Source organism: Rattus norvegicus, chromosome 6 (assembly GCF_036323735.1).
Source record: "Rattus norvegicus strain BN/NHsdMcwi chromosome 6, GRCr8, whole genome shotgun sequence".
NCBI classification, from domain to species: Eukaryota; Metazoa; Chordata; class Mammalia; order Rodentia; family Muridae; genus Rattus; species Rattus norvegicus.
This window is the reverse complement of record NC_086024.1, coordinates 103,405,813-103,431,701: the sequence shown is the minus strand read 5'-3', so window position 1 is coordinate 103,431,701 and position 25,889 is coordinate 103,405,813. Positions and strand designations below refer to the sequence as shown.

The 25,889-nt window shown below is 38.5% G+C and overlaps 1 protein-coding gene across 1 annotated transcript; it reads right to left on the bottom strand.

The window, feature by feature from the left end:
• Positions 1 to 1,152: 1,152 nt before the first annotated feature.
• Eif2s1 (eukaryotic translation initiation factor 2 subunit alpha) lies at positions 1,153 to 25,822 on the bottom strand. Its single transcript, NM_019356.1, is given in 8 exon segments — positions 1,153 to 1,680; positions 3,073 to 3,216; positions 5,158 to 5,255; positions 6,208 to 6,314; positions 10,125 to 10,276; positions 12,538 to 12,617; positions 21,141 to 21,382; positions 25,797 to 25,822. Coding segments are annotated over 7 exon segments (948 nt in total). The 5' UTR covers position 21,382; positions 25,797 to 25,822; the 3' UTR covers positions 1,153 to 1,554.
• Positions 25,823 to 25,889: the final 67 nt, after the last annotated feature.

Below are 25,889 nucleotides of genomic sequence, written 5' to 3'. Positions count from 1 at the left end.
ATCAAAAAACAGATATTTACACCATGATTCATAACAGCAAACTTACAGTTATGAAGTGGCAAAAACAATAACTTTATGGTTAGGGATCATCACAATGCATTGAAGGGTTGCAGTGTTAGGATGGTTGAGAACCACTGTTGTAGACAGCCAATCTGGAGTACATTCAGACTCCCTAAATCCTAGTAACATGGTATGCTGACTGGCAAGCATGGTTCCTTGGAAATGGGTCACATGAGATTAGACCACTAGACTAAAAAGCTAAGACTATGTTAAACAAAAGGACAAACTTTCATGAACAGCATAAAACATTTCCCAACATTCTAATTCCCATTCCTTTTGAGATCAGGGTCTTGCAATGGTTGTCTAGGAATTTTCTGGGCTCAAGGAATTTTCCTTCCTCAACTTTCCAATACTACTAGACCAGTACACCATAAGTACTAGAGCCATAAATAAGCACGTGCTACCGTACCCATCTCTAGACTCTTCCCATTCAGTCTAGTCCTGTATTTAGTTTTAAGTTTTCTTACAGGTAATAAATAGTATTAGTATCCTAAGACAAGCATGCCAAACTAAATGAAGATTTACTACATGTGACTATTGTAGCTGTAACTTTGTTACTTGAAAAAATTATTTTGCACATTAACCTTTAAAGTAGCTAGTTTGTGAAGGTAAAAATAGGAACACTAAAAATTTTGTGTTAAATCACATTCTGCCTTTTTTTTTTTTTTTGTATATAAAACCCTAAAGATCTAGATAGCACCTACCAGATAAAGAGGAAACTGTCCCCTTCAGTTGGGTGATGCTGCTTGAAATATCTACACCAAAGCAGCAGCACTTTAAAACATCCCTTGAATTGTGAAGTCAAGGTAAGTAGTCAGTATACACCAAAGGGACCAAGGGTGACGACTTCTCTACATGAGTTATCACTGGTTTCAAATAAGTTAACAGGCACATAATTCTTTCATTGAATTTTAAGGTTTTTCTTTACTAGGAATTAAATTCCTAACTGCTTCTCTAACATTCCTTTTCAAAGTCTGTTCCTGCATAGGTCATTTGATTACTTGCCCACTGACTTCTATCATACGAAGAGAATTAGAGTCTGAGCATTCAGATTGGCTTTAACTGGTGACAAGAAGGAAGAAGCCTACAATTAAATATCCCAGAAATTTATTTGATGTTTGCTTGAGTACATTTTATATAGAAAGGTTGGGATTGTTGGTGTCTGGAGCCCCTGGTAATTCTCTAAACCATAAGGGTGCCAATCCAGAGACATCAGAAATGAAAACCGCAAGCCCAATTTTAGGACTGCGGTTTAACATTTGTCTCTGGTCAAATCAAGCCACTCCCTTAAAAACGCTTGAGGTGTTAGAGCCACTATGTGAAAACAGCTGACATGAAGGAGGGCATTTAGATTCTGGCTTGTCGAATACTTAAATACTTGGAAATAAAAATATTCAGCTTTGAAGTTTTCAATACTGGAAAACTTTCAAGTCTAGGGTTTACAGCCAGAAAGGGCTGCTTCGTACTCCTTAAATTGGACTGTTTTCCAAAAGGTTAATCTTCAGCTTTGGCTTCCATTTCTTCTGCATCATCATCTCCATCCACTTCTGCATTTTCTCTCTCAAGCCGTTCCAGCTGCCTTGCAAGTTCAGTCTCATCTGTATCTGTAACCACTTTGGGCTGTGGAAGAGGTACAATTACAAAATGAGGTAAACAGTAGAGCAGATTTGACTTCAATAGTATTACTGGCTAATGTTTAAAATTTAATGTAAAAAATACTTTCATTTCTAACAATTCAGTCATACCTGTGCTGACTTACCACTGAATAAGTTCTATCAGCTCAAAGTTAAGAAAGTACAAGACCATCCAAGGAAACACTACACACACTACACGCACACTACAGTGGAATACTGTTTTCTGCCATTTTAATAAGCTCAACTGAAAACGAGTTCAGTGACCACAACGAAAAGGCTACCAAATGTCTTGTTTTCTAAAAAAATGAATACTCTGGGATCCAGATAAATTATTATTCTTCCTCACAGAATGAATCATTCTATACACATAGACATATAGCATATGAGAATTAGGTTTTATTCCTATTGAGGTGAGGGAAAGAGATTATTCTATGTTTGAGATGGAATTCCCTAGGTAGACAAGCCAGTCCTTCATAGGTTTGTGTCACACTATGCCTAGCAAACTTTGCACTGTCTACTATTCCCCCCGAGGGGGAAACCCTAGCACTGGTACAAATGTCTATCCTATAACATGCACCCCAGTGCTGTTTTATTACAAACAAAACCCTTTAGAAATAAACAATTACTTTATACTCAATAATTTTTTATTCCCAAGTATATCTGACTGGGCAGCTAGCTTTGATATGCTGCTAGCTCTGAACTTCAGGCAATCATCCTGGCCTGTTTCCTAAGTACTGAGGATCACAGGCATGAACCATCACATCCAACTCATCTGATACAACAACAGCCTTTACTTATTCATGTGTGTGGGAATGCATGGTCATGGCGTGCTTTTCAAGTTGAGAAGACAACTTTTAGGAGTCAATTTTCTCCTTCTAACACATAGGTCCTGGATACTAAATTCTAGGTCACCAGTTTTGGCAGCCAAGGCCTTTAAGTCGTTTTTGCTGGCTCCATATCTAACATTTTCAAAAGCACTAAAGGGCTAAGAGGTGAAGTAAGTTCTGCACAAGAATGGGTCCAAGCCCTATAGTCATAGACAAGGCTGGACACAGTGGTATATGCCTGTGACCTAGAGCTCGGAGAGTGAATTCAGGGGGATCTTCAGCTCTAGGTTCAGGGAGTCTCAAGAAAACAAGATAGAGGATATCCAACACTGATCTGGCCTTGTATGTGCACATTTGGGTCAGTGTACCTGGGCACACACACTACAAGGAAAATGAGAATAAGTAGCTAGGCAGTTATCAGGTAGTTCACGGCTAGCCTTGATTACACAGTGAGCTGAAAACTAGCCTTGACTACATGGAATCCTGCCTCAAAAGAAAAAAACAAAGCAAAAACATTAAGAACAAAGTAAAAAGTAAGACCCCAATCTCACCTCCATCTGAACATTGAACACTCCCCTCTTCTCCTCAATCTTTTCTTTGATGACTGCCATAGCCTGATTGAGAACAGAGAGTCCTTCTGTCCTCTCTAGGGTCGTTGTTGTCATCACATACCTGGGTGGAGCTATTAGATTAATCTAAAGGACAAAGATGAAAATGAAGTTATGATTATACTTACACAGGATATTAAAAATTATTTTATTAATTAACTACATGAAGAAATCGTCTTGACTTGCCTCCCAGTTCTCAATCAGTTTATTAATATATTCTCGTAGATTTTTTCTCATTGAGGTGATAAAATACTCTAACAAAAGCAATTTATAGGAGAAAGGATTTGTTTTAGCTCACAATTCAAAGCATAGTTCATCATGGCATGAAGTCAAGGCAGTGGGAGTTAGTCACATCATGTCCAAAGTCAGAAAGCAGAAATGAATGCATGCATTCAATCTATTCAGCTCCCTCTCCATTTCTACAGTTACAGATTCATTCAGAGAATGGTGTCATTCAGTGGGTAGGTGGGTAGTGTACCTCAATAACACAATTAAGACAATCTTGCACAGACATGCCCAGGAGAATTCTAGGTCTGTCAGGTTGTAAACTAACACTAACCATCACATGTAGTCAGACCACTGATACAGTGATCTCATCTAGTACATATATACAGTCTACCGTAATACTGAATATGAAGAATTGTTGCTTTTGCAGAGGATGCTGGTTTGGTTCTCAGCATCTACCCAGTGACTTACAATCACCTGTAAGTTTGACACTCTCTTCTGGTCTCTGTGGGCACCAGGCACGGACATGGTACACATGCAGGCAAACACACACATAAAGTAAAAATTAAATCTGTCTTGAATCCACAGAGATCTGCCTGCCCCTGCCTCCCAAATGCTAGGATTAAAGCCATGTGCCACCATGCCTAGCAATAAATCATAAAAAAGGAAAAGGTGAATTATTTGTAAATTGATAGAAGAAATCCTAAGAAATCCTGAGAAACAACCACCCAGTTCAATGTATGTTACTGAAAAATCTGTTGCCTCCCAAGGCACTACAAACATTTTGGGCACTGCAACTTCTATTGTAAAGAAGATTTAATATTGCTGGTTTACTAACAAGAGAAATCATCTATGTCCACTATGATGGCAGCACCATCAAAAAGCCATAGCTGCAAATAGCCCCCAACTCTAAATAAATAAATAAATAAAAAAAAAAGAAAAGAGACATGACGCTGAACTCAGATTTTTTTCCAAGAGCAATAGCTTTAACTTCTGAGTTGGCTTTCTAATCTCCATGATAGTTTTGTTTTTAGGAAACTCTCATAAGAAGGAACTGGATTGAAGTGATTTTGAATAAAACTTCCATTTTGAATAGGGGTTAAATAAAGCTTAAGTCCCTATGACCTCCCTGGGAAACTGAGGTCCTGCTTGGCAGAGGGATACATGTATGTGGGAAACTGATATCCTGTTTGTCAAGTTGAGCCATACAAGCTAGGCAAGGTACCCCAGTGCAGTTGAATAACCAAACATATTGGAATAGGATAAATGTACACAAAGACACATTCCTAAGGAAGGCTTTATCCCTAAATCCTGACTGGAGGGATAACCTGGCATAGGAGTCTGTAGTGTTGAAGCTTAAATACTCTGACTCTCTGGCTCAGGGGTTGTGGTTCAGCTTCCAAGACTGTTCTACAGCCCTGATCAATTAGTGATGGTCTGAGTGCAATATATTTTTATCATCTTAAATACTCAATGGGATGAACGTTCAAGGACACAGTTAGCTTCTGAGTCTGTGCTGTTATCCTGACTGGTCAGTCTTTGTTACCTATGTCAAATAAAGATCTCACTTTGCTAGACTCTTGTGACTGCTTGGATTGTTTTAGATTTTTGGACTCCAACACTCTGACCCTGAACATGCCGGGTATGCCCTTTTTATCACTTAGCTCTACTTTCCTACCCACACAACCAGCAAGAAAGGGGAAAAGACTGGGACCATGACTTAGTGGCCCGGGGTTCAACTGCTAACACACAGGTTGACCAAAAGGATTTGAAGAACAGGGTGGAAGATAATGCATAACTTACCTTGATGGGCATGGTTTCTGTAGAACAATTCAAACCTGCTCTCAGGGCTTCTTTTACAGCATCAATGCCTTCGTAACCATAGCAAGCTACTTCAATATCTAAAATTACAAAAATTCAAAAGCTGGCACAAGAAAGGACGATAAGGAAAGATACACCATGACAGCAAATTGTCTAGAACTATTTAGAAACTGCACACCATTTGGCCTTTTTCTACCATGTAGGTTCTGGGTTTGAACTCAGGTATTTAGGCTTGGTGGCAAGTAGCTTTACTTGCTGAAGCATTTTGTCAGTACTGACCCAGCAGATCTTTTATCTGTTCCTGAATAGAAAATGTTAACAGCTATGAATTTTTATTGGGGGTTGCTGCTAGCTAGGGAATGAACCCAGGACTTCACAAATGCTAAGAATGTGGTCCACCCTGTTTATATACCTCTACCCCCTAGACCCCTGGTTTTCAACCTTCCTAATGCTGTGATCCTTTAACACAGTTCCTCATGTAGTGACCCCAACCATAAAATTATTTCATTGCTACTTCATAACTGTAATTTTGCTGTTAGGAATCTTTATGCAAATATCTGATATGTGACTCCTGTGAAAGGGTCACTTGACTCCCAAAGGGGTTGAGAACTGTTGCCTTAGAAATATATGTTCCTGTAAAGTATCTGAAAAGTGTAATTCCAGATTACCACCACAGAATCAATACAAAGGCATGGAAGGATACTGCTGTCCTGTTAAAATATTTTAAATTATAAACCAAGGCAAAATAATACTTCCACATTAAAGGGCTGATTTAAAGTTAGTTAACCTTCTAGGTCTCTTTGATTTGTGCCAAGACATTTTTCAGTTTTGTAGAAGTAATAATTCCTTGGGCCAAAGACATGAGACTGTGATGGACTAATTACCCAGCCTGTATGAAGCCCTGGTTTGAGTGTAAGAGCCAAAACAAAAACCCCAAAGCAGTCAAATAACCCTCTCCCCAACCACGCAAAAACCAAACCAAAACACTTTAAAGTTTGTTACAAAAAAAAAAAAAAAAAAGCAAGCATTTACCTGCTCGAATCTTGACAGCTTGTGGGGTCAAACGCCTATTGATATTGTTAATGAGTACTTCTCTTTCATCTTCATTCAAATCTAAACTATCCAAGATAGATGGGTCTCTGAGAAAAAAACAGAGCAAGAACTTTCAAGGTAATATTACTAATAACTGTGAAAACAAATACATCCTGCAGAGTAATACAAATAACAGTAAAGCACTAGCTTCCACATTGAAGTTGAAATCTTGACCTTGTACAATTTTAATTATGTGTTTTTTTCTCTTTCCAAATGTGTAAACTAGATTGGAGAGAGATAGCTCTGTGATTAAGAGCACTGGTCGTTCCTCCGGAGGTCCTGAGTTCAGTTCCCAGCCATTACATGGTGGCTCACAACCATCTATAGTGGGATCTGATGCCCTTGTCTCTCTAGCGCTCTCTTCTGTCATTCAGGCACATGTGCAAATAGATTGCTCATATACACAAATAAATCTTAAAAAAAAATCAGTATCTCATAGAATTGTATTAAATGAAGCAACACAAATAAAATACATGACAAACAGAAAACAACTGATTATCAAAACAAAAATTTTTAGAGATCTGGCTAAACTAAGCAACTCAATAAATACCTTCGAACACAAACCTGACATCCTATTATGCCGACTTAAGTCCTCCTGAGTAATCAGGACTCTCTATTTCAAGGCCTGAGAATCTAGCTTGGAAGCAACAATACTGGGGCACTGGGACAGGAGGACACTCATTGCCAGTGAGGTCAGGAAGGCCCTCCTGCAGAGACCAGCATGCCATTTAATTCTCCCAAGTGTCCAAGGCCTGGATTAAATTAAGGAAGGGCCTAGCTAAAATTCCATGTTAACTGAATAAATGAAAGGAAAAAAAAAGGAAGAAAAACAAAGCGGAAACAAAAACCAAAACTAAAAGAACAGGAGACCCTAATAAGCAGAGGCAAAACGTTACAGAAAACATGGCAAGCATCCAAACTGAAACTATAGTGTCTCAGTGAAAAGTGACAGAATGTGCATACAGTCAACTTTTCAATTAGCTTGCACAAGACAAACTGAAATATCAACACTGTCACGTGATGACTGATAGAGACAAACACAGACCGACATTTATAATCAATAAATACACAAAGATGTTGACCTGATGAATAAGCAGGGGCATGCAAATCGATTATGGCAAAGGAAAAAAAAATCTGAGATGTATATCAAATAATAGTAAAGATGAGAGAAAACATCAATATCTTATCTATACAGTTTCTAGGGGAATATAAACAACAGAACTAATTTGGAGTGTAATTTGGCAAAACCAAATAGATATTAAGTACATTTATACATATTTATAAAATCGGTCACGAGACTCAACAATTATATTCCTAGGTATTCTCTAGAAACCCTCAAAGGTGTATGTACATTCATTTATTCATAAAACTGTTTGAAAATGGGACAAAAAAATTAAATTTCTTAATATAGGAACAGGATCTCAAAATGAAATGATACAGATTATGAGGAAGTAGGTATACATTATTTAATCTGGAGAAATCCTAACCTTGTAAGACAAAATGCAACTTCATTTTGCCTATGAAAGATAACAATGGATTAAAGTGTGACTACACAGCTTATCTTATATGTATTTTGTGGACTTGTGAAGTCTTGGGAATAGAAATAATTTACATTTTCCTAAGATTTTGGAGTATTTATGCATACAGAATAATGTATCTCAGGGAGAAAATCCAAGTTTGAACTTGAAACTCATTTATGTTTCAGGTGTACCTTATACAGACCCCTTAAGGATGTCATTTGCAAGCATCCTTGATGTGCCTAGGCTTCAACCACTACTTGTTACAGGTCAGCATGTTTGTGGAATAATGTTGGTTCACAAACTTTCAGAGGGGGGTATTTTGTACTACTGGGTTAAGGATGCTCAACATGTATACTGATAAACCTTAAGTGAAAATAGTACACACTAATGACTTCAGGATAGTGCTTATCAATGAGTGATGCTGGGTCTGAAGAGGAAAACACTGTTTCTAGTTACTTCAGAAATTTAGTTGTTTTTCTTTTTAAAAAGATTTATTTATTTTATATATGTGAGTACACTATCTTCAGACACACCAGAAGAGGGCATCAGATCTCATTACAGATGGTTGTAAGCCACCATGTGGTTGCTGGGATTTGAACTCAGGACCTCTGGAAGAATAGTCAGTGCTCTTAACCTCTGAGCCATCTCTTCAACCTGAAATTTAGTTTATTAATTAAAAGGAATAATGTGAGGCATGACGAATCATATATGTCAGTATTGTATATATTGTATAAACCCAACAACTGCCACTGAATGATGATGGAGAGAAGACTGTCAAGGGAAGGGAACTAAAAGGACATTAAGGCCGGACAAACAAATGCAGGAAGTTAAACTAGGGCCAGGTGGTGATGGTATGCTGTTAAAATACACACTGAGTGGATGGGCTGCGGCTGAGTAACTGTGTGGTATATGTTTGTGTCCTGGATTCTAAATTTCATTACCCCTCTCCTCCCATTGACTAAGGAATAAAGAACAGAAGGATAAATAGTGCTGAAGGGTGAACAGTTAGGACCTGTAGGGAGCCAGTATGCCTGAGCTTCAATACTGGTGACTGCTGACACCAACTGTGGGATGTGTGACTTTGAACAAATTAATCTCTGCCTCAGTTTCTTCAATTCTAGCATGAGGACAATAACCCATACATCATAGGATTTTAGAATTATGGAACTGCTAGCTGCTATTATTCTCCTGTCTTACATAAGAATTTGCTATGCCAGGGATGAGTCTTACTCCCGTTTAAGGAAACCAGTTCTTAGCAGAATAAGGGCTGGAAATTCACCTCAAGACAGTGGTGAGGAGTCATGCAGCACTAATATTTAGGAAGGAATGGGAGGAAAAGATGCATTGACAGCAAGCAGGGAGAAGTAAATGGTTACTAAAGAGGACATGATGCTTCCTATAAAAAAGTCAAGGTAAAGATGAGAATTTTTTTTTTCTGTAGTAGAAATTAATAAAGGAAAAAGCTGAATATCCAAGCAAAGGAGTAAGTGGCTGGAGGTACGATTAGTCTGAGGGCTGGAAGGGCACAGACCCTAGGAGTACAGGAGAAATGAACATTTCAAGTGGTCTGGAAGGAAGTAGATGGGTGGTGAGCATGTCAACCAAGAGAGAGAGAGTGGCTAAGAGGGCTTCTGAGGAAGAGCACTAAGAAACAGACACCATAAAGATGGGAGCAACGACAGCAAAGAGCAGATGCTGGGTAGCAATGAAGACACAGCCAAGGCGAGACCCTGAATATACCGAGGCACCAACTGATCTACAACTGCAGAGAAGTCAGGGGAATCACTTGAAGCATGGATGTAACAGAAGGAAAAATAGGGAAAGGCTTGTAATACTGGCAGGAAAGTTGTTGAAATGGTATCTCATGGTAAGACACACAGAGAAAACCAGGTTTAGAACCAGAGCCTAACAGTTTATGAAGAAATACAGTAGGACTATGGCATAAAAAGCACAGGATTTTAAGAGGCAAAGCAAACCTAATGAAAAAGGTCTATTATGAGGCTACATGGACGGTCCAAACAAGTGTGGTAAGCAAGAGGCTGCACTGTTCTGGGCGAGATGTCCACACTGGTCCCGAAACCATCCAGGCACAATGAGGAAATGGAAATGCACAGGAAACAGTGTGAGATAAAACCACGTAAACAACGGCAAATGAAAACTATATATGCATGACCACATAGGATCCACTCACACCGCAGGCCTTTTACACTGAAATATTTTTAAGGTTAAATTTGACAAGGACCCAATGTCTGGGTGTTCTATAACTAGATGCCAGGCAATCAATCGGTGTGCTAAGACTTAGCAGGTGAGACAAAGGCGGAATCAAGGTGTTCTTACGAGACTGCATGCTTAAAGGCATCATAGGCACCATATCCAGGTCTCTTGTACTTGTCATCAAAGACCCAGGCAGTCCTCTGGAATAGGCTTTCCAGCTGCTCATCCTTGGTATACTCTAATACCTCAGCAACATGGCGAAGAATGCTATAAACCTAGATACAAAATGAAGAATTCAATAATTTGAAGGAGAGCCACAAAGAGGCATTTTTGTATTTTAGCAGAAGATGTAATTTCACTTCAAAATAATTACTGAACAATAAAATTTCTTGACTACAAATTCTTTTTCCATAAAGAAATAGTCACTCCTTCACAATAATCAACTCAACTAGGTATAAGGAAAAATATGACATAACTTTGGGTTTTCAAACAAATTAACATCTGAATTTGTTTTACTTGCAACAAGGCACTAAGCATCTTTCCTTACCAAGAGTGCTCTTACATGATCAAATATATACAAAACCACACTATAAGGGGAAAACTGTTCAAAGCTCTGTTACCATTTAACAATTATCCTTCCATTACTTACCCATCAAACTCCCTAAAAATAATACAAATTTAGAGAAAATTAAGAAGCTATTTCATGAGCTAGCAAGATGGCTTAGTTAAGGTATTTATTGTCAAGAGTGATGACTAGAGTCCAATCCTCAGGATCCACATGGTAGGAGAGGACTGGTCCCCACAAGTATTTTCTAACCTCTATATGGGGACCACGCTATGTACATATATGAATAAATGTGTAAATGTATATAATAAATTGTTTCATGTTTCACATCAAAATTGAGTAACAGGTCCTAAGCTGCTTGTTTAACGTTATCATTCCGGGAACATACTGTTGTCTATGCTATACTTATGAGACAGAGGCTTCTTACAGTGCCCAGACTGGACTCAAGCCAAACTCTGGTTTAGCTTCTCATGTGACTGGGGCTATAGGTACAGATCACTGTACCAGGCAAACACTCAATCCGACAACGTCCTAGAGACCAAATATATGCAAATTGCCTACAGCAGTGTTTTAGAAACATAACAGGATCAAGGTAACACTTTTACTTGGACAGCAGAGCCTTCTCTATACTAGGTAAATGCTCTTCCCTCTCAACTATAATTCTAGTCTGTGTCTTTGAGAAAGGGTGGCAACTATGTAGGTCAAGCTGATCACAAACTGCTACGCTGGCTTGGAGTGCTGGAAATGACGGCCCTTACCACTATGACTTGGCATTCTGCATTCTAATATGTAGCTAAGTAATGCCGAAGGGCTTAGTGCAAAGACTGTATTTTCTGAATGACAAGTCTTGCAGAGATTTTACTTTCTTAAAAAATACATTTCTTTTACATGTTTCAGATGTGTAAACACATAAAATGACAGCAGCGATCTGGACCATAGTCTCATGTATGTGGGACTATTAATTTTACTGGGTGTCTTAGTTTCTTTTCTGTTGCTGTGATTAAATATTCTAACAAAGGCAAGGTAGAGGAGGAAGGGTTTCTTTGCCTTACAATACCAGGTTACATTTCAGATAAGGAGGTCAGAGCTAGAAGTCTGAGAGAACTGGTCACATCAGAAGTCAAAAGTTGAGAGCTGACTCGATGCACGCAGACCAGTGCTCAGCTTGCCCCACCTCTATTTCACCCAGGCCAGGGTCCCTGGGTCAGGACATGGTTCCACTCACAATTAAGACAAATCTTCCCCCATGAATTAACCTTAATGAAGACAACTCCTCACAGGTGTGCCCGGAGGACTGCTTTTAGGAGTCAAACTATCACACTAGATTAATCAAAATAATTTTAATTAAAAACCATTTTTATTCAAGTATTTTCTTGGTATTTTATCTTAAGGATAGGAACGCACACAGCAGAAAGGACCAAAATACTAGTAAAAGACAAAGAAAATATGCCATGAAAGACAAAGGATTAGGGGCTGCAAGATGATTTCAGTGGGTGAGAGCACTTGCTGGTCTTAAAGACCTGAGTTCAATTCCCAGCACACATGACTCATAACATTATCTACATTCTCTCCTCCATCCATGCCTCCACCCACCCACCCACCCACCCATTTGCCCAAGACCTGGTTTCTCTGAATAGTAGCAGTCCTGACTGTCCTAGAAATCACTATGTAGACCAGGCTGGTTTCAAAGTCACAGGGAATACAGGGGTGTGTATCATGAATACCAGCTCAAAATCTATTATTTATGTGTATTATGTGTACACTTGTTGAGTATGCACATATGCATACAACACAGAGGCCAGAAGAGGGCATCGGATCCCTAGAACTTGAGTGACAACAGTCAGTTGTGAGCTGCCGGATGTGGGTGCTGGGATCCAAACCTGGGTGAGTCCTTTGCAAGAAGTACTCTAACCATACAGCCATCTCCAATGCCTCCAAAACAGAGAAACCTTAACAAAGAGACCAACTTACAGTTTTGGATTTTGTGAATTTGTCTTCACATTTGATTGCTTCCTCTGGAGAAACTCTTCTTTTTGACAAATCTATATATCCTGCATGAAAATATTTTAAAATAAAATTTATTTGCTCAAATATAAATATGTGATTAAAAACAATAAGCAAATTAAGTATTTGACAGAGAAGCTTACAATTATCTACACTAAAATCATGGACAAAAATACTATGAAAGATTTCAGAAACATTTTTATCACAGGGCAATTATATATTCTTTATTGCTTTAGAAGAAATTAGTATTTTAAATTATTTAATTGAAACATACTTAAATATTTCTCCCTAAGCATTAGAACAGTTGAGAATTCACTATGATTTGATTAAGAGGCTATTGTCAAAGCAGGTGTGGTGGCACATGCCTGCTAATTCTAGAACTTAGAAAGTGCAATGCAGAATATTTACACTTTTTGGCTTTTTGTTTTGTTTTTGATTTTTTGAGACAGGGTTTCTTTGTGTAGCTCTGGCTGTCTTGGGACTCACTCTGTAGACCAGGCTAAGTCCAAACTTCGATTCACCTTCCTCTGCCTCCTGGAGTGCTGGGAATAAAGTGTGTGGCACAGATGCCTGGCCGATGGTAGATTTAAAGCCAGCCCAGCACAAGAAAACCCTGTCTCAAGACAAACAAACTGAAGAGAGGCGACTCTCCATAGAAGTAACACTTCCATCTTCTGAGTGACCAGCACCCAGACGGCAGGATCTAAAGCGCCCTGCTGAACCCTTAAATCAATCCGTACGGTAGGTTTTCTTTCCCAGAGACGCTGGTCTTTCAATCCGAAGAAACCAGGACTCAGAAAGATTAAAGAATTCATTAGATACCCAAACCATAGATACAGCCAAATCCTATGCTGGATTTGAACACAGAAAATGTGTGTCCTAAGACCACACTTAAAAAAAGGACCACACAAAAAAATTTTGTTATTTCATTCTCTTAATATTTTCCAAAGAATCTAAGTTGTTAACATTGAAGCCCAAATTACCAATTTTTCTTCTCACAGATTCTTTTCTAATGTTTTAATCTAAGAACCTGTAGCAAAAATGTTATAAAATTTTACTTTTGTTTTCTTTTAAAAGAGCTGGCTCCATATTTCATGTAGGTCTACGATTTTAGGATATTTTTAGAGAGTAAGATCATGTTCCTATTTTTCAGCATATAGACATGCAACTGTATCAGTATTATTTTTAAAAAGACAATGCATACACCACTCAGATGCTTTTTGACCCTTGTTGATAACTGAGTATATAAATGAGTATACATAATTTTGATTGTTAAAATGAGCCGTCTTTAAAAATACATAAAAAGATGGTCTCACAGTATAGCCCAGGCTGACCTTGAACTCAGACACATATGCCTGCCTTTTCTGTCCTGGGGCTAAAAGTGTGCATCACCACGTCTGACTCCATTTGATCATGCCTCTTTTCTTTTCCTGACACCCCTACCCCTACCTTTCAGGTGTTGGGGTTCAAACCCGCAGAACCCTAGGCAAGGTCCTTCCATTGAGGTATACCTTAGTCTCTCATTTTCTCTTCAACTAAAAACCTAATCATTTTAGATTTTTCATCTTTTCTAACATAACAACAATCATGAAAAATTTCCAGTGGCCTTAATATATAGGTGTTCAATTTAGCAAATGTTTTGCTTTTTCCACTTAAAATACAATAATTCAAACAAGTTTCATTATGATCAGAACATACATGATTTTAACTCTTAAATGTATTCAAAGCTCTATTATGGCCCAACTTATTATTTTAGCAAGCATGACATACATATCTCAAACAAATGTATGCTCAATGTTTTGTGGGTGTTTAGTGTTCTATAAACTGGTCAAGATTTATAACAACTTACTTTTGGATATGGCTTTTATATTAACTATCTAAAGGTTATCTAAACCTCCAACTATGATTACAGATTCATCTATTTTAAATCTTTACTTCACAACACTAAGCTCTAGTGGGCACACACATCAACAGCCATGTGTCTTAATCATTACATGCTTACTTATCTACTTTATCTGATATTAATAGATACTCTAGTGTTATTATGGCAGATATATCAGCCCAGTATACCATTTACTATCTTATTTATTTTTGAAGAGAACTTACTAGGTAGCCCAGGTTGGCCATGAACTCAGAAATGTCTGCCTCAAGTGTTGGGATAAAAAACATACACCAATACCCTTGGCTCCATCTACTTATTTTCAGTAAAGTATGACAGCATTATTGTTGGGTCTTGCTTTTTAAAATATAGGTCTAGCCTATAAATCTTTGCCTTTTAATTGTAATACTTGTTTGATTTACATTTTGTATAATTATTAATACAAGATTCAGACCTATTATTCAAGTACTTGTTTTCCTTTTCTCCAATTTGGTTTTCATTTTTCACCTGTCTTAAGTATATTTTAGAATTTTTTAGAAGTGTCTTTAATTTTATTTGTATGGGTGCATGTAAGTAAAGGCCTACATGTAATTCCTATGCACCAGACGCAGGCCTGGTACCCTGGGGCCAGAAGAGGGCTTGGAATCTCCTGGAAATGGGAGTTACAAATCAAAATTGCCAGTAATATTATAATAACCACTTTCCCCCTCTGTATTCTTTTCTCCCCTATCTTTACTAGAGATTAAACTCAGGGTTTCATGATAGAGAAACATTTTAAGCTATTCCCAACCTAGACAGGGTCTTGTTACATTGCCAATAAATCTGGAGTGCTCTTTCTACCGGTTTTCTGATTAGATGAGATTATAGGCACAAACCAGTGAGAGTCTAGCTTCTAGTCTGTCCCTCCCACCTCCTTCTGAGTAGGGGTTTTTCTGCGTTGCTCTGGCTATCCTGGAACTCACTCTGTAGACCAGGCTGTCCTCCAACTCAGAGATCCACCTGCCTCTGCCTTCTGAGCGCTGTGTTTAAAGGCATCTCACCACTCTGCTTTTTATTTTATTTGAGAATCTATGTAGTCCTGGCTGTCCTGGAACTAACTCTATAGTCCAGGCTGGCATTGAACTCACAGAGATCTGCCTGCTTTTGCCTCCTGAGTGCTGGGATTAAAAGAGTGTTACCATGCAAGTATCTATGTATGGATGCTCCATTCTTGGGATCTCAGTAACTTGAGTGAGAAAGCCTCTCCGAGGGCCAGCAAATTCTTAGAAGAGTTAGCAAGGGGTCTATATTATGCAAACTCTTAATCTGGAATCTAGTTATTCTCACATACTATGCCAATATTGTACTTGTCCTATTATCAAGTCAGAAGGAATTAGATAAATTGGTAACCCCTTTGTCCCAGTACCTTCCAGGATTATTCAAACTGGCCAGCTGTCAGTAATCCTACCCTGCAAGATTCTACTATGGGAGGTAGGTAGTTCATGTCTATAACCTCACCAGGGAAGTAGATTGTGAATATGAAGCCAGCTGAGGCTAATATAATTTACCCATTCCCTGCCATCACTACCAAAAATAAAACGAAAACAACCACACTGGTTTACTCTTTCTCACAGTTCCTTCTGTCACCTATCTCAAACTAGAGCTTCCTCAAGTGGCCATGCATGTCATGATATGCTTTCCTTTTGGGCACTGTAAGAAAAATTTCCTTATCAGTCAATTACTTTCATAAATTTAAATCTTGATGGTACAAATAAGACAAACAACTGCATTGTAAGAAATAAAGAGAAAGGGAGAAAAGAGGAGTATTTTAAAATTATATGCATTTTCAATTCAAGTACCCTAAAACTAGCCTAAAAGTGTATTATTATTTCTCTAATGCAATTTTATTTGGCAGTAAATTCTGTTTCTTAAAAAAAAAAAGTCTCTATCTTGACTTTTGTTGTTCAGTATTTTTACTGGCTACACAATTCTAACTTGTTTTTTTCCCCAAGGCCTGGCCTCTATTAATAATTTCTAATAAACCAGAGCACTTTGTATCTCTACCCTCAACATCCCACATACTTTTTTTTTAAAAGCTATTTTCATAATTTTTATGTACTCTCTACCCAATGTTTTGATGTACTTACATGCAGTTTTACTACCATTTATATTGCAGCAAGTTGTGGACATTTTCCAGTCGGTAAACTCATGGTTTGATATTTAGTAATTATAGGAAACTTAAGAATTTTTTGGAGGGGTGTCTCACTCTAACAGGCATGCCCCGGCCTAGTATTTTTCCCAGTTAACGTATTTGGTTCATTCTTCCACTGGCATAGCACTTTTTTTTTTTTTTTTTTTTTTTTCCTGGAGCTGGAGACCGAACCCAGGGCCTTGCACTTGCTAGGCAAGTGCTCTACCACTGAGCTAAATCCCCAACCCCCGGCATAGCACTTTTGATACTGGACATGGCTTATGTTCTATCTGTATTCTTTTCCCCTGATATTTTCTGTCCTTTACATTGGCTCTTTCTAATTTCTTTTTTAAGATTTCCCTTTGTTCATTTTTGAAAGGATATTTTAATGTGTTTGGGCAGCAGAACCATCCATCAGCTTAAAAAATCCTGTCTCCTAATTCAAACTTGCATTTTATCTGGCCCTTAGCAACCACACCTCAGACATTGTTTGGTTTTATTCCCATTCATGTCTAATAGTTTGGGGTGCATTTTTGATATTATGATTTGGGATAGGTTCTCAATTACTTTTTTTTTAAAGTTGTTTCATCAGGAAAAATTAAGTATTTAAACTCAAAATGGACTCAAGTAGGAAACAACTTTAATCTACAGATTTTAACCCCCAACGGATGCTTGAAGGTTATCTATTAATTCAGGGGTCACAGACTGGGACAGAATTTAATTAAAGACCAAGGGGCTCTCCTTTTGTTGGCCTTTCCTATCTCTAATCTAATCCTAATACTGCTTTACTAATGCTTCTTTTAATATAATTCATGTTGTGGCCCTAACTATAAAATTATCTTCATTGCTACTTCCTAACTGTAATCTTGCTGTTATGAATCACAATGTAAATACCTGAGCTTTCTGATGGTCTTAGGTGACCCCTATGAAAGGGTCATTAACCCTCAAATTGAGAATGACTGTTCTAATCCTTATCATTATTACCATTTTTCATTTGCTGTGGCTATGCAGGGCTGTATGCGATTTACCAAGTAATACTGTTAAGTTTTATAGCAGGCAGATCTTAGGTGCTGGAAGTGTCTTTAGTATGTACTTGGGGAAAACACAAAATAGAAAAATGACCCAGCAGATCTCCTTTCTTCCAAGTGTGGACTTTCAGCTTTTGATTTCTCCTTGTCTTACACAGTTACTTTATACATGTCTGGAATTTACAACTGTTATGTTAAATGTCTTGTCCAATAGGATCTAACTTTCTCATATTAAAAACAGCTCTCCTTTTGGGCATGGTGATGCATGCCTTTAATCTCAACACTCCAGAGGCAGAGCAGGCAGAACTCAGTTCGAAGCCAGCCTGGTTTATAGAGTAAGTTCCAGGACAGTCAGAGCTACACAGAGAAGCCCTAAATAATAAGAAACAAAATAAAACAAACCAAAACCAAACACCTCCTGGGCTGTAGTTGTAGAAGCAGCTCAGCGATCAATAACATCAGCTCTTCCTCTGGAGGACCTGTCTTTGATTCCCAGCACCCACATGATACCTCACAATTGCCTATAACTCCAGTTCTGGGGGAGTCAATGCCCTTTTTTAGTTTACAAGGGTACCAGGTAGGCATGCAGCACACAGATATACACGTAGGCAAAACACCTATACATAGAAAATAAACAAATCACCACCACCACCAAAACAAACAAACCCAGGCAAAACCCAGACCTCCTCTACAGGCTCTTTTATACACTGATTTATGCTCACTCACATCAGAACAATCAGATCTCATTCCACATAAAAAAATGCCAATGCAGATAACCAGTCTACACTTTAATTGCTTGGTTTTAACTGACGCAGTACAAATAGGTTCTGCTACAGAAGTAATCTTTTATGTATCTCTATTGTATTCTGAGATATCCTTGATGGCATCTGAAAATATACCTGATTCCTTTGCATATATTTTATGTAATAAAGAATTACAAAACAAAGCAGTATTGGGTCCTATTATTTTGGGACAGTGATGTGAAGACTTTAAGCTGAACGTACTAGCAAACTCAATGGTAGGGAGGTTAAAAATATGCCCATCATAGGTGGGCAGTTATTTAAGCTGACATTAACAGATGACCTGAAACTAACTCCCAATGAATTATAGTGAAATTGCTAAAGCTAATACCTACAGCATATAGTACTATACAACATGCTTAGAAGTGTTCACAATGGTGATGATTTACATGGAATCCAGAAAAAAGATGCACAAAGGGAAAAAAGAATATTTATTCAGCACTGAAAGATTTTGTGGAAACTGAGAGTTAGGGGTACAACACACAAACATCATAACTGCTAGAGATATTGGAGTTCAGGTGTGTGTGTATGTGTACAGCATAATTTTTTTCAAAGCTTAAATCATCAGGCATTGTGGTACATGCCTTTAATCCCAACACTTGGAGGCAGAGGCAGTGGCAGTGGCAGCCTGGCAGATCACTGTGATTTTGAGGCCAGCATGGTTTACAGAGCAAGTTCCAAGACAGCCAGGGCTATGCAGAGAAACTCTGTTGGGGGGGTGGGAGGGGGGCAGGAGGGAGACCAACAAACAAACCCCCAAAATGTTAATTTTTAATCTTACTTTTACATTTAACCCAGTCATCTTATTGTTAATCTAATCTAATTCTAAATCAAGAAAAAACAAACCACACCAAATAAATTCATATTCACATCTACTAATATTTAAGGGCTCTCTAGCAGGCCCAAGCATTGCGAACAAGTTTTACCCTCTCCCTCACTAAACCCTTTAAATTACATTCCTAAAGCTTGCTCCCAAGATCTATCTCTTCATTTGGTCAATGAAGACAAAACATGAAGGTCCATCAACCAAAATTCATTATTTGGCTATACTGGCTAACTTGTTTAATAAGGACTTACCAACTGACCACAGCATAGACTTCCTCCTTTGTCCTTAGAAACTAGTCCACTTAAAATACCCACTGTCTGCTTTTGTCTGTCCAGAGGCAAAACCCCATAGTACCTTGTCCTTCCTGGGTAATAAATCTTTGTGTTGAGACCTTGTGTTTTCCTAGAGGCCCTCACTTACAAATAAAGATGTTAATTACTACTCCAGGTTTTTCTTTGGAACTTAGTTATAATTCTTTAAGTACTAAAATACTAAAAAATTCCAAGTCATTTGACCACAAACTAACTCTGGAATTAAACTACTCCTACATGCTGGGTAGGAGTGGCACATGCCTTCAATCCCAGCACCCTGGAGGCAAAGCCAGGCAGATGTCTGTGAAGCCAAGGCCAGCCTAGGCTACAAGTAAAACCCTATCTTTTTTTTCCTTTTAAAATATATTTATTTTATGTATGTTAGTACACTATCGCTGTCTTCAGACACACCAGAAGAGGGCATCGGATCCCATTACGGATGGTTGTGAGCCACCATGTTGTTGCTGGGAATTGAACTCAGGACCTCTGGAAGAGCAGTCAGTCCTCTTAACCGCTGTGCCATCTCTCCAGCCCAAAACCCTATCTTGAAAAACCAATCAACTAACCAACTAAAATAACTCAAACGTTAACCAAACCAAACCAAACCCCCATTACTACAGTAAGAGGTTTCTGCTTAGCCAGCTAATTAGTACCCTTTAAATTTAAAACTTTAGACAAATGAAACATGGATTATGTATCCACAGATGTGGGTATGTGGTTTTATGTGCACACACCATATGCCATATGCCAGTTGAGGCTATAGGAGAATCTTGGGTGTATTCAGGAGCTGTTCAGTTTGATTTTTGAGATGAAGTCTCTCATTGGTCAGGAACTCACTGAGTAAATTGGGTTGGCTGGCCATGAATCCCCATAGTTGGGATTACCAGCTTTAACCTTTTTATATGGGTTCGAGGGATTGAACTCACTTCCTCCAGCTTGTAATCAAGCATTTCAATGACTGGTTACGTCCTCAGCCACCATGTGCTTCTTTAACAATTTTGGATGTAAAAGAATTTATGTAGCTTCTAGTAGAATCATATCTATGGTAAACATTACAATAAAATAGTTGTTTTCTAGAAGCACTCTGACCTCGAGGAAATCATTGTGGAAAGCAGTGACTACTTTCTGTTAGCTACAGAGTTGTCTTTGCATGACTCTGGTCACCACAGTCAGTCTTGGTGCACCTGAACAGCTCGCATTGTTGAGTGTACCGACAGGGCCCAAAGAGACTGAAGTTGCAGAGGCCTGATGTTTTCTTTCAGGAAACATAGATTATATTAGGGGCTTTTAGTATGAGAAACTAACCCAAAAAAACAACTTTTGTGAACAATTGATAAATACGCTTTTGAGTGTCTTTTCGACATTAAGTCCACAGAGGCTGGATCTCCCTACTGTGAGTGACCTTCTTTCTTTGATTGTCTCTTGAGACTCAGAACACTGACAAATTTAAGCATAGTAGTTTAACTACAGTGTATTTTAAAAATAACCCATTCGAAACCAGAAACTTCTGCAGTTTTGTAGTTTATGCTTCTTAGCTATTTTTTTTTCTCACTTACCTTTTTCTTTATCCACTCTAATGACAACTACACATTCATTTCTGCCAATTCGGATCAGTTTGTTTATAGAACGGATACGTCGTCTGGATAATTCACTAAGAAGAATCATGCCTTCAATGTTATTATATTCCAACAAGCTGACATAGGCCCCCATTTCAGCAATGGATCTTACATTCACCATCACTACATCTTCGACCTCAGGAAATTTGTGTTGATAAAATCTACAACTTAGACCCGGCATTCTGCAAATTAAACAAACAAACAAAAATAAAGTGTTAAGCTAAAAATAATCAATGTTGTAGACCTGACAATGAAGGAACACAAGAAAATAACATGGATATTAGTCTTCTCACTTCTTCAAATGTCTTAAATGTCAGAGAAAGGATAGATATCCAGTACTCAACTTTAGTTTTTATTATGCTCCATATTTCTGTGACGCTTAGGCAATCACTTTTAGAGAAACTATTAAAACTAATGACTATCTATAAAGTGCTGTGAGGCCTAGGATTAAAGGAATACGCCAAGAGTAAAACACTGTTTTACTATTACCACTGAAGTAGGGCATCTAGGTGTATACACATAATACCAACACTCTAGAGGCTTACCCAGAAGGATCACAAGTTTGAAAACAGCCTGGGCTATATACCTAGATGCCATCTCAAAACAAAAGCAAAGCAAAAACAAAATCCCAAAAAATAGTAAATCAGTACCCAACATTTTAATAGCTATCATGGAACGAGGGGGGGACATCATTATAACACAGTTTTGACATTACCTAAGCTACTCTTTCTCTAAGTCAGCTCAGATGGCATATGTTACCACATAGTGTATAAAGGGAAGACTGATTAAACTTTAACCAATATGCCAAATGTTACCATCTTTTTTGTGATGCTGCAGACTGAGTTTCTATTTACACACTAAGCAAATCTTTCTTGACTTGCCTCTCATTAACTACACTCCTAGTCTAGTATCACTGTAGCCAAAATTACAGTACCACAAAATAAAACTTTATTAAGGATTGAGAGATGCCTCAATGGATGCTCTTCCAGCAAATGCAGATTCCATTTCCAGCACCTACAGGATGGCTCACAATCATCTCTAACTCCCATCCAAGGGGATCCGATGCCCTCTTTTGGTCTTTGTGGGCACTGCAAGAACATGGCACACAGATACTCATGTAGGTACAATCCTCTTAAAATAAAAAAGACTTCATTTTGTATTTCCCTTTAATACAAATGAGTTAAAACTGAGTGTGGCGGTGCACACCTTTAATGCCAGCACTTAGCATGCAGAGTCGGCGGATCTGTGTTTGAGTCTGAGGCCGGCCCAGTGAACAGTGAATTCTAGGATTGCCAAAGCCACACAGAAAAGCCCTGTCTCAACCCCCCCCCCCAAAAAAAAACAAAACAAAACACCACCAACCAACCAAATGATTTGATTCAGTCAGTTATTATTTCTAACTTATATTATTCTCCAACAGTTTGATGAGGTCAGGCCTTGTCCATGCTAGGGAAGTATTTCACCACCAAGCTCTATCCTAGTTATTGTAGTTTTATTTTGTTAACACATATGCCTATTTTTGAGACGAGCTTTATAAATCTCTACAATCCAAGTGTTTTTTAATCTCCATGCACTAAAGATACTTAAAATCATTCCCTTTGATCCACCCAAGAATCCAGCACCTTCTCTTTAATAATCCATATGGCTGGAAATCATACCAGTTAGCACTATACTTTAAAAAGGAAGACCTGAGACCTTAATTGTAGCTGAGGACTTTAATGTTTTCTTATTAATCACCACCTACTTAGAGCTGTCAGAACTCAGAAGATAGGTAGTAACTACTGCCCAAAGCCCTAAGAAAATAAATGTGACATTTTAGTAATTTACTTTCTGGCAGATATATGTGTTTGAGACCAGCTTGGTTGACAGAGTGAGTTCCAGGAAGCCAGGGCCATACCAAGAAACCCTACCTCAACAAAACAAAACCCCCCAAAAAACAACCAACCAACCAACCAAGAATTAGACTTTCTACACCCAGCATATGGTACAACAAAGTTCTGTCCTAGTATGGTTTACAAACAGACATGCACACAGCCCCACTACCAACTGGGAAGATGTATGTGGGACTTAGACATCTGTTTCTGTCAGGGAGGACTACTACATGATCCGGTCATTGCCTAGCTCTTTGACGTACCACTTTCTCTCTATTTCTCCCTGTTTGTAGATAAGGAAATGGAGGTGCGGGTGGAGCAACTTGCTCCTTTACATTTGGATATGTGGTAAAACTCAGAATTTGAGCCTATTAAATTTCGAACCATTTATACTCTTAAATATCACAAATAGAAACATCTAACATAATCAAAAAGTAACACTGATATGCGTTGGAAGTACGTATCACACATGTTAGGCCAAACTACCAGGACAGAACTATACTGTTTATCTAAAGTAACATGTCTCAGACTCATTTCTCTTGCAGCTCAACAAAACAGGGATTTAGTAAACAAAGAAAGCAGATGCTCAGCTAGAATTAACCATTTGGAAACAGCTGTTTCATTTTTTAAACAGAGCTTCTCTTAAGGGTGGGAATGTAAGGGTTTTCAAATATCTGTATGTAGAGAACTGGAGAATTAAACAAAGACTTTCAAAATGAGCATCGAAATAAATGCTATAGGAAAACGTTTTAAAAGCTGTTAGTCATATTTACTTAGCAAATTTCTCCAAACAGTAGCATCCAAAAAGGTGAAGCTTTTTGTATTAATCAGCTGGCTAAAGGTTATAGGCAACGGGATAAGAGAACACAGACTAGAAATATGGCTACTACTTTAAAAGGCACAAATCTGTTTGTAAAATATGGAGTAAATAATGAACAATATATTACTTCCAGTAGAAATAAAGTAGTCTGAAACTATAAAGGAATTCTTGTCACAAAGAACTTACATGTTGGCTTATTGACTAAATCAATTCATAAAAACAATTATTAAAAGAGTCCATGTTCTTCTGTCAATGAAATGGAAATAAAGAATTTATTCAGTCCTTTTGATAATCTTGAAAGTATTCTGATTTTTTTCATTTTGCCATTTAATTTGTTAAAACATTTGTGGGTAGGGGGGCTAGTCACTACTAAACAATTCTGACACGAAAATTCTTTCCCAGGGAATTAAGTACCAGTGGGAAAACAAATTAGGGCCACAAAGTGCTAAGAAAAAGCACAGAAAAGAATTAACAAGAAGCCAAGGAACAAAAATATTAAATGACTTCAAAGACAAATACATAATATACACTAAAATCAAGAACCAAACCTAAGTCTTTAACATTAAACCTGATCTCCACGAAGCCTCACTGTATCAGAGTAGTAGACGATCATGTTAAGTGCTCTCCCACCCCCACTTTAGACAAGGTTTCAGCGTGCAGCTCTGGCTGGCCTCAAGCTCACAGAGCACCTGCCTCAGCATTCTCAGTGGTGGGATTAAAGGGTGCACCACACACCTCTCACTTCTGCCTTTAGAGTAGGTTGTATGTGTTTTGATGTAAACAAATGCAAACACTTTACGAAGCTAGTTTCAAATACCTTGCATCATCAGCATTTTAACCCTGTTAACAATAGGTCTGCTTCTAGAGCCAGTACATTGTCATGTCACCACAGCAGATGTGGGCAACGAACATTCCAAACTAAAATATAACTCGTTGGGGAAACGCTTGTTCAGCTCTGAAGTTTACTAGTACAATTAAGTCTTTTGAGAATTAGGTGCCTGCCATCTGGCATCATAGGCCCAGAAAAGGCACTAAAATGATCAACTGTCGATGGCCCCCTACCCCTTTAACATCAACTTAATGAGAAAAATAAAGACTTTTCTTGATGCATCCTTTTTTCAAGGACCTATGTTTCTACCTTAGTGAAAATCAAAGCATCCTAGACATGGGGTGGGAGTGGGGGGTTTAAGAGCTTCAATGTGAACACAGTTAACGCTAAAGTTTTTCTTAATCTCAGGCTTTCAGCGCCCACTATAAGACTCTAGTTTTATTTTCAAAGTTGCCCAAACAGGGTAAATAATCGCCTCAGCAGCATGACTTCAATAGCTGATTTCCAATTCCAGGAATTCTTTCTTACAGAAATGCACAACTAGAACGGAAAAACAACGACCTTCAATGCTAATAGTTACGTTTCGGATTTTTTTTTTAAACTTAAATACGGTGGTTTATCCTATTGATTCTCTGACTAAAAGTTCAGTCTCCAAAGAGTCAGAAGTTTTGGTAGTATCCTAGAGCTGAAAAGAAGAAAAAAAAAATGCTCAAATTCTGAGGCCCGGTAAAAGCAAAGCGCCCAATAGTCCTGAACTAGGGGTGGGATGTCGGAGCGTTCTCCAGAGGCCTCCCCACCACAAGACATCTTTAGGGAGGCTGTAAAAATCTACTTGGCCCACGTTCCTTCACGGGGTTCCTCCGCCCGTACAGCCACGTTTCTGGTTCACAGGACCAGACACCGGTTGGCGAGAAGGCGCAGGAAATATCCAGCGGGCCGTGGCGACGTTGTCCAGATACTTCCCGCGCAAGAACGGGAAAGGGGGGGTGGGGTGATAGCCCGGGGCCTAGACCACTCCTATCACTGGACATAGCTACGGCGAATTCTTGGGGAAAGCAAGGTGCGGGGCCAATCACCTGAAGTGTATGTGTGAATCCCGAACTAGGGTCCCACGCCGGGCTCCTTAATGGCAACGATGAGACTCGGAACACCAACACCGGACGGCGAAG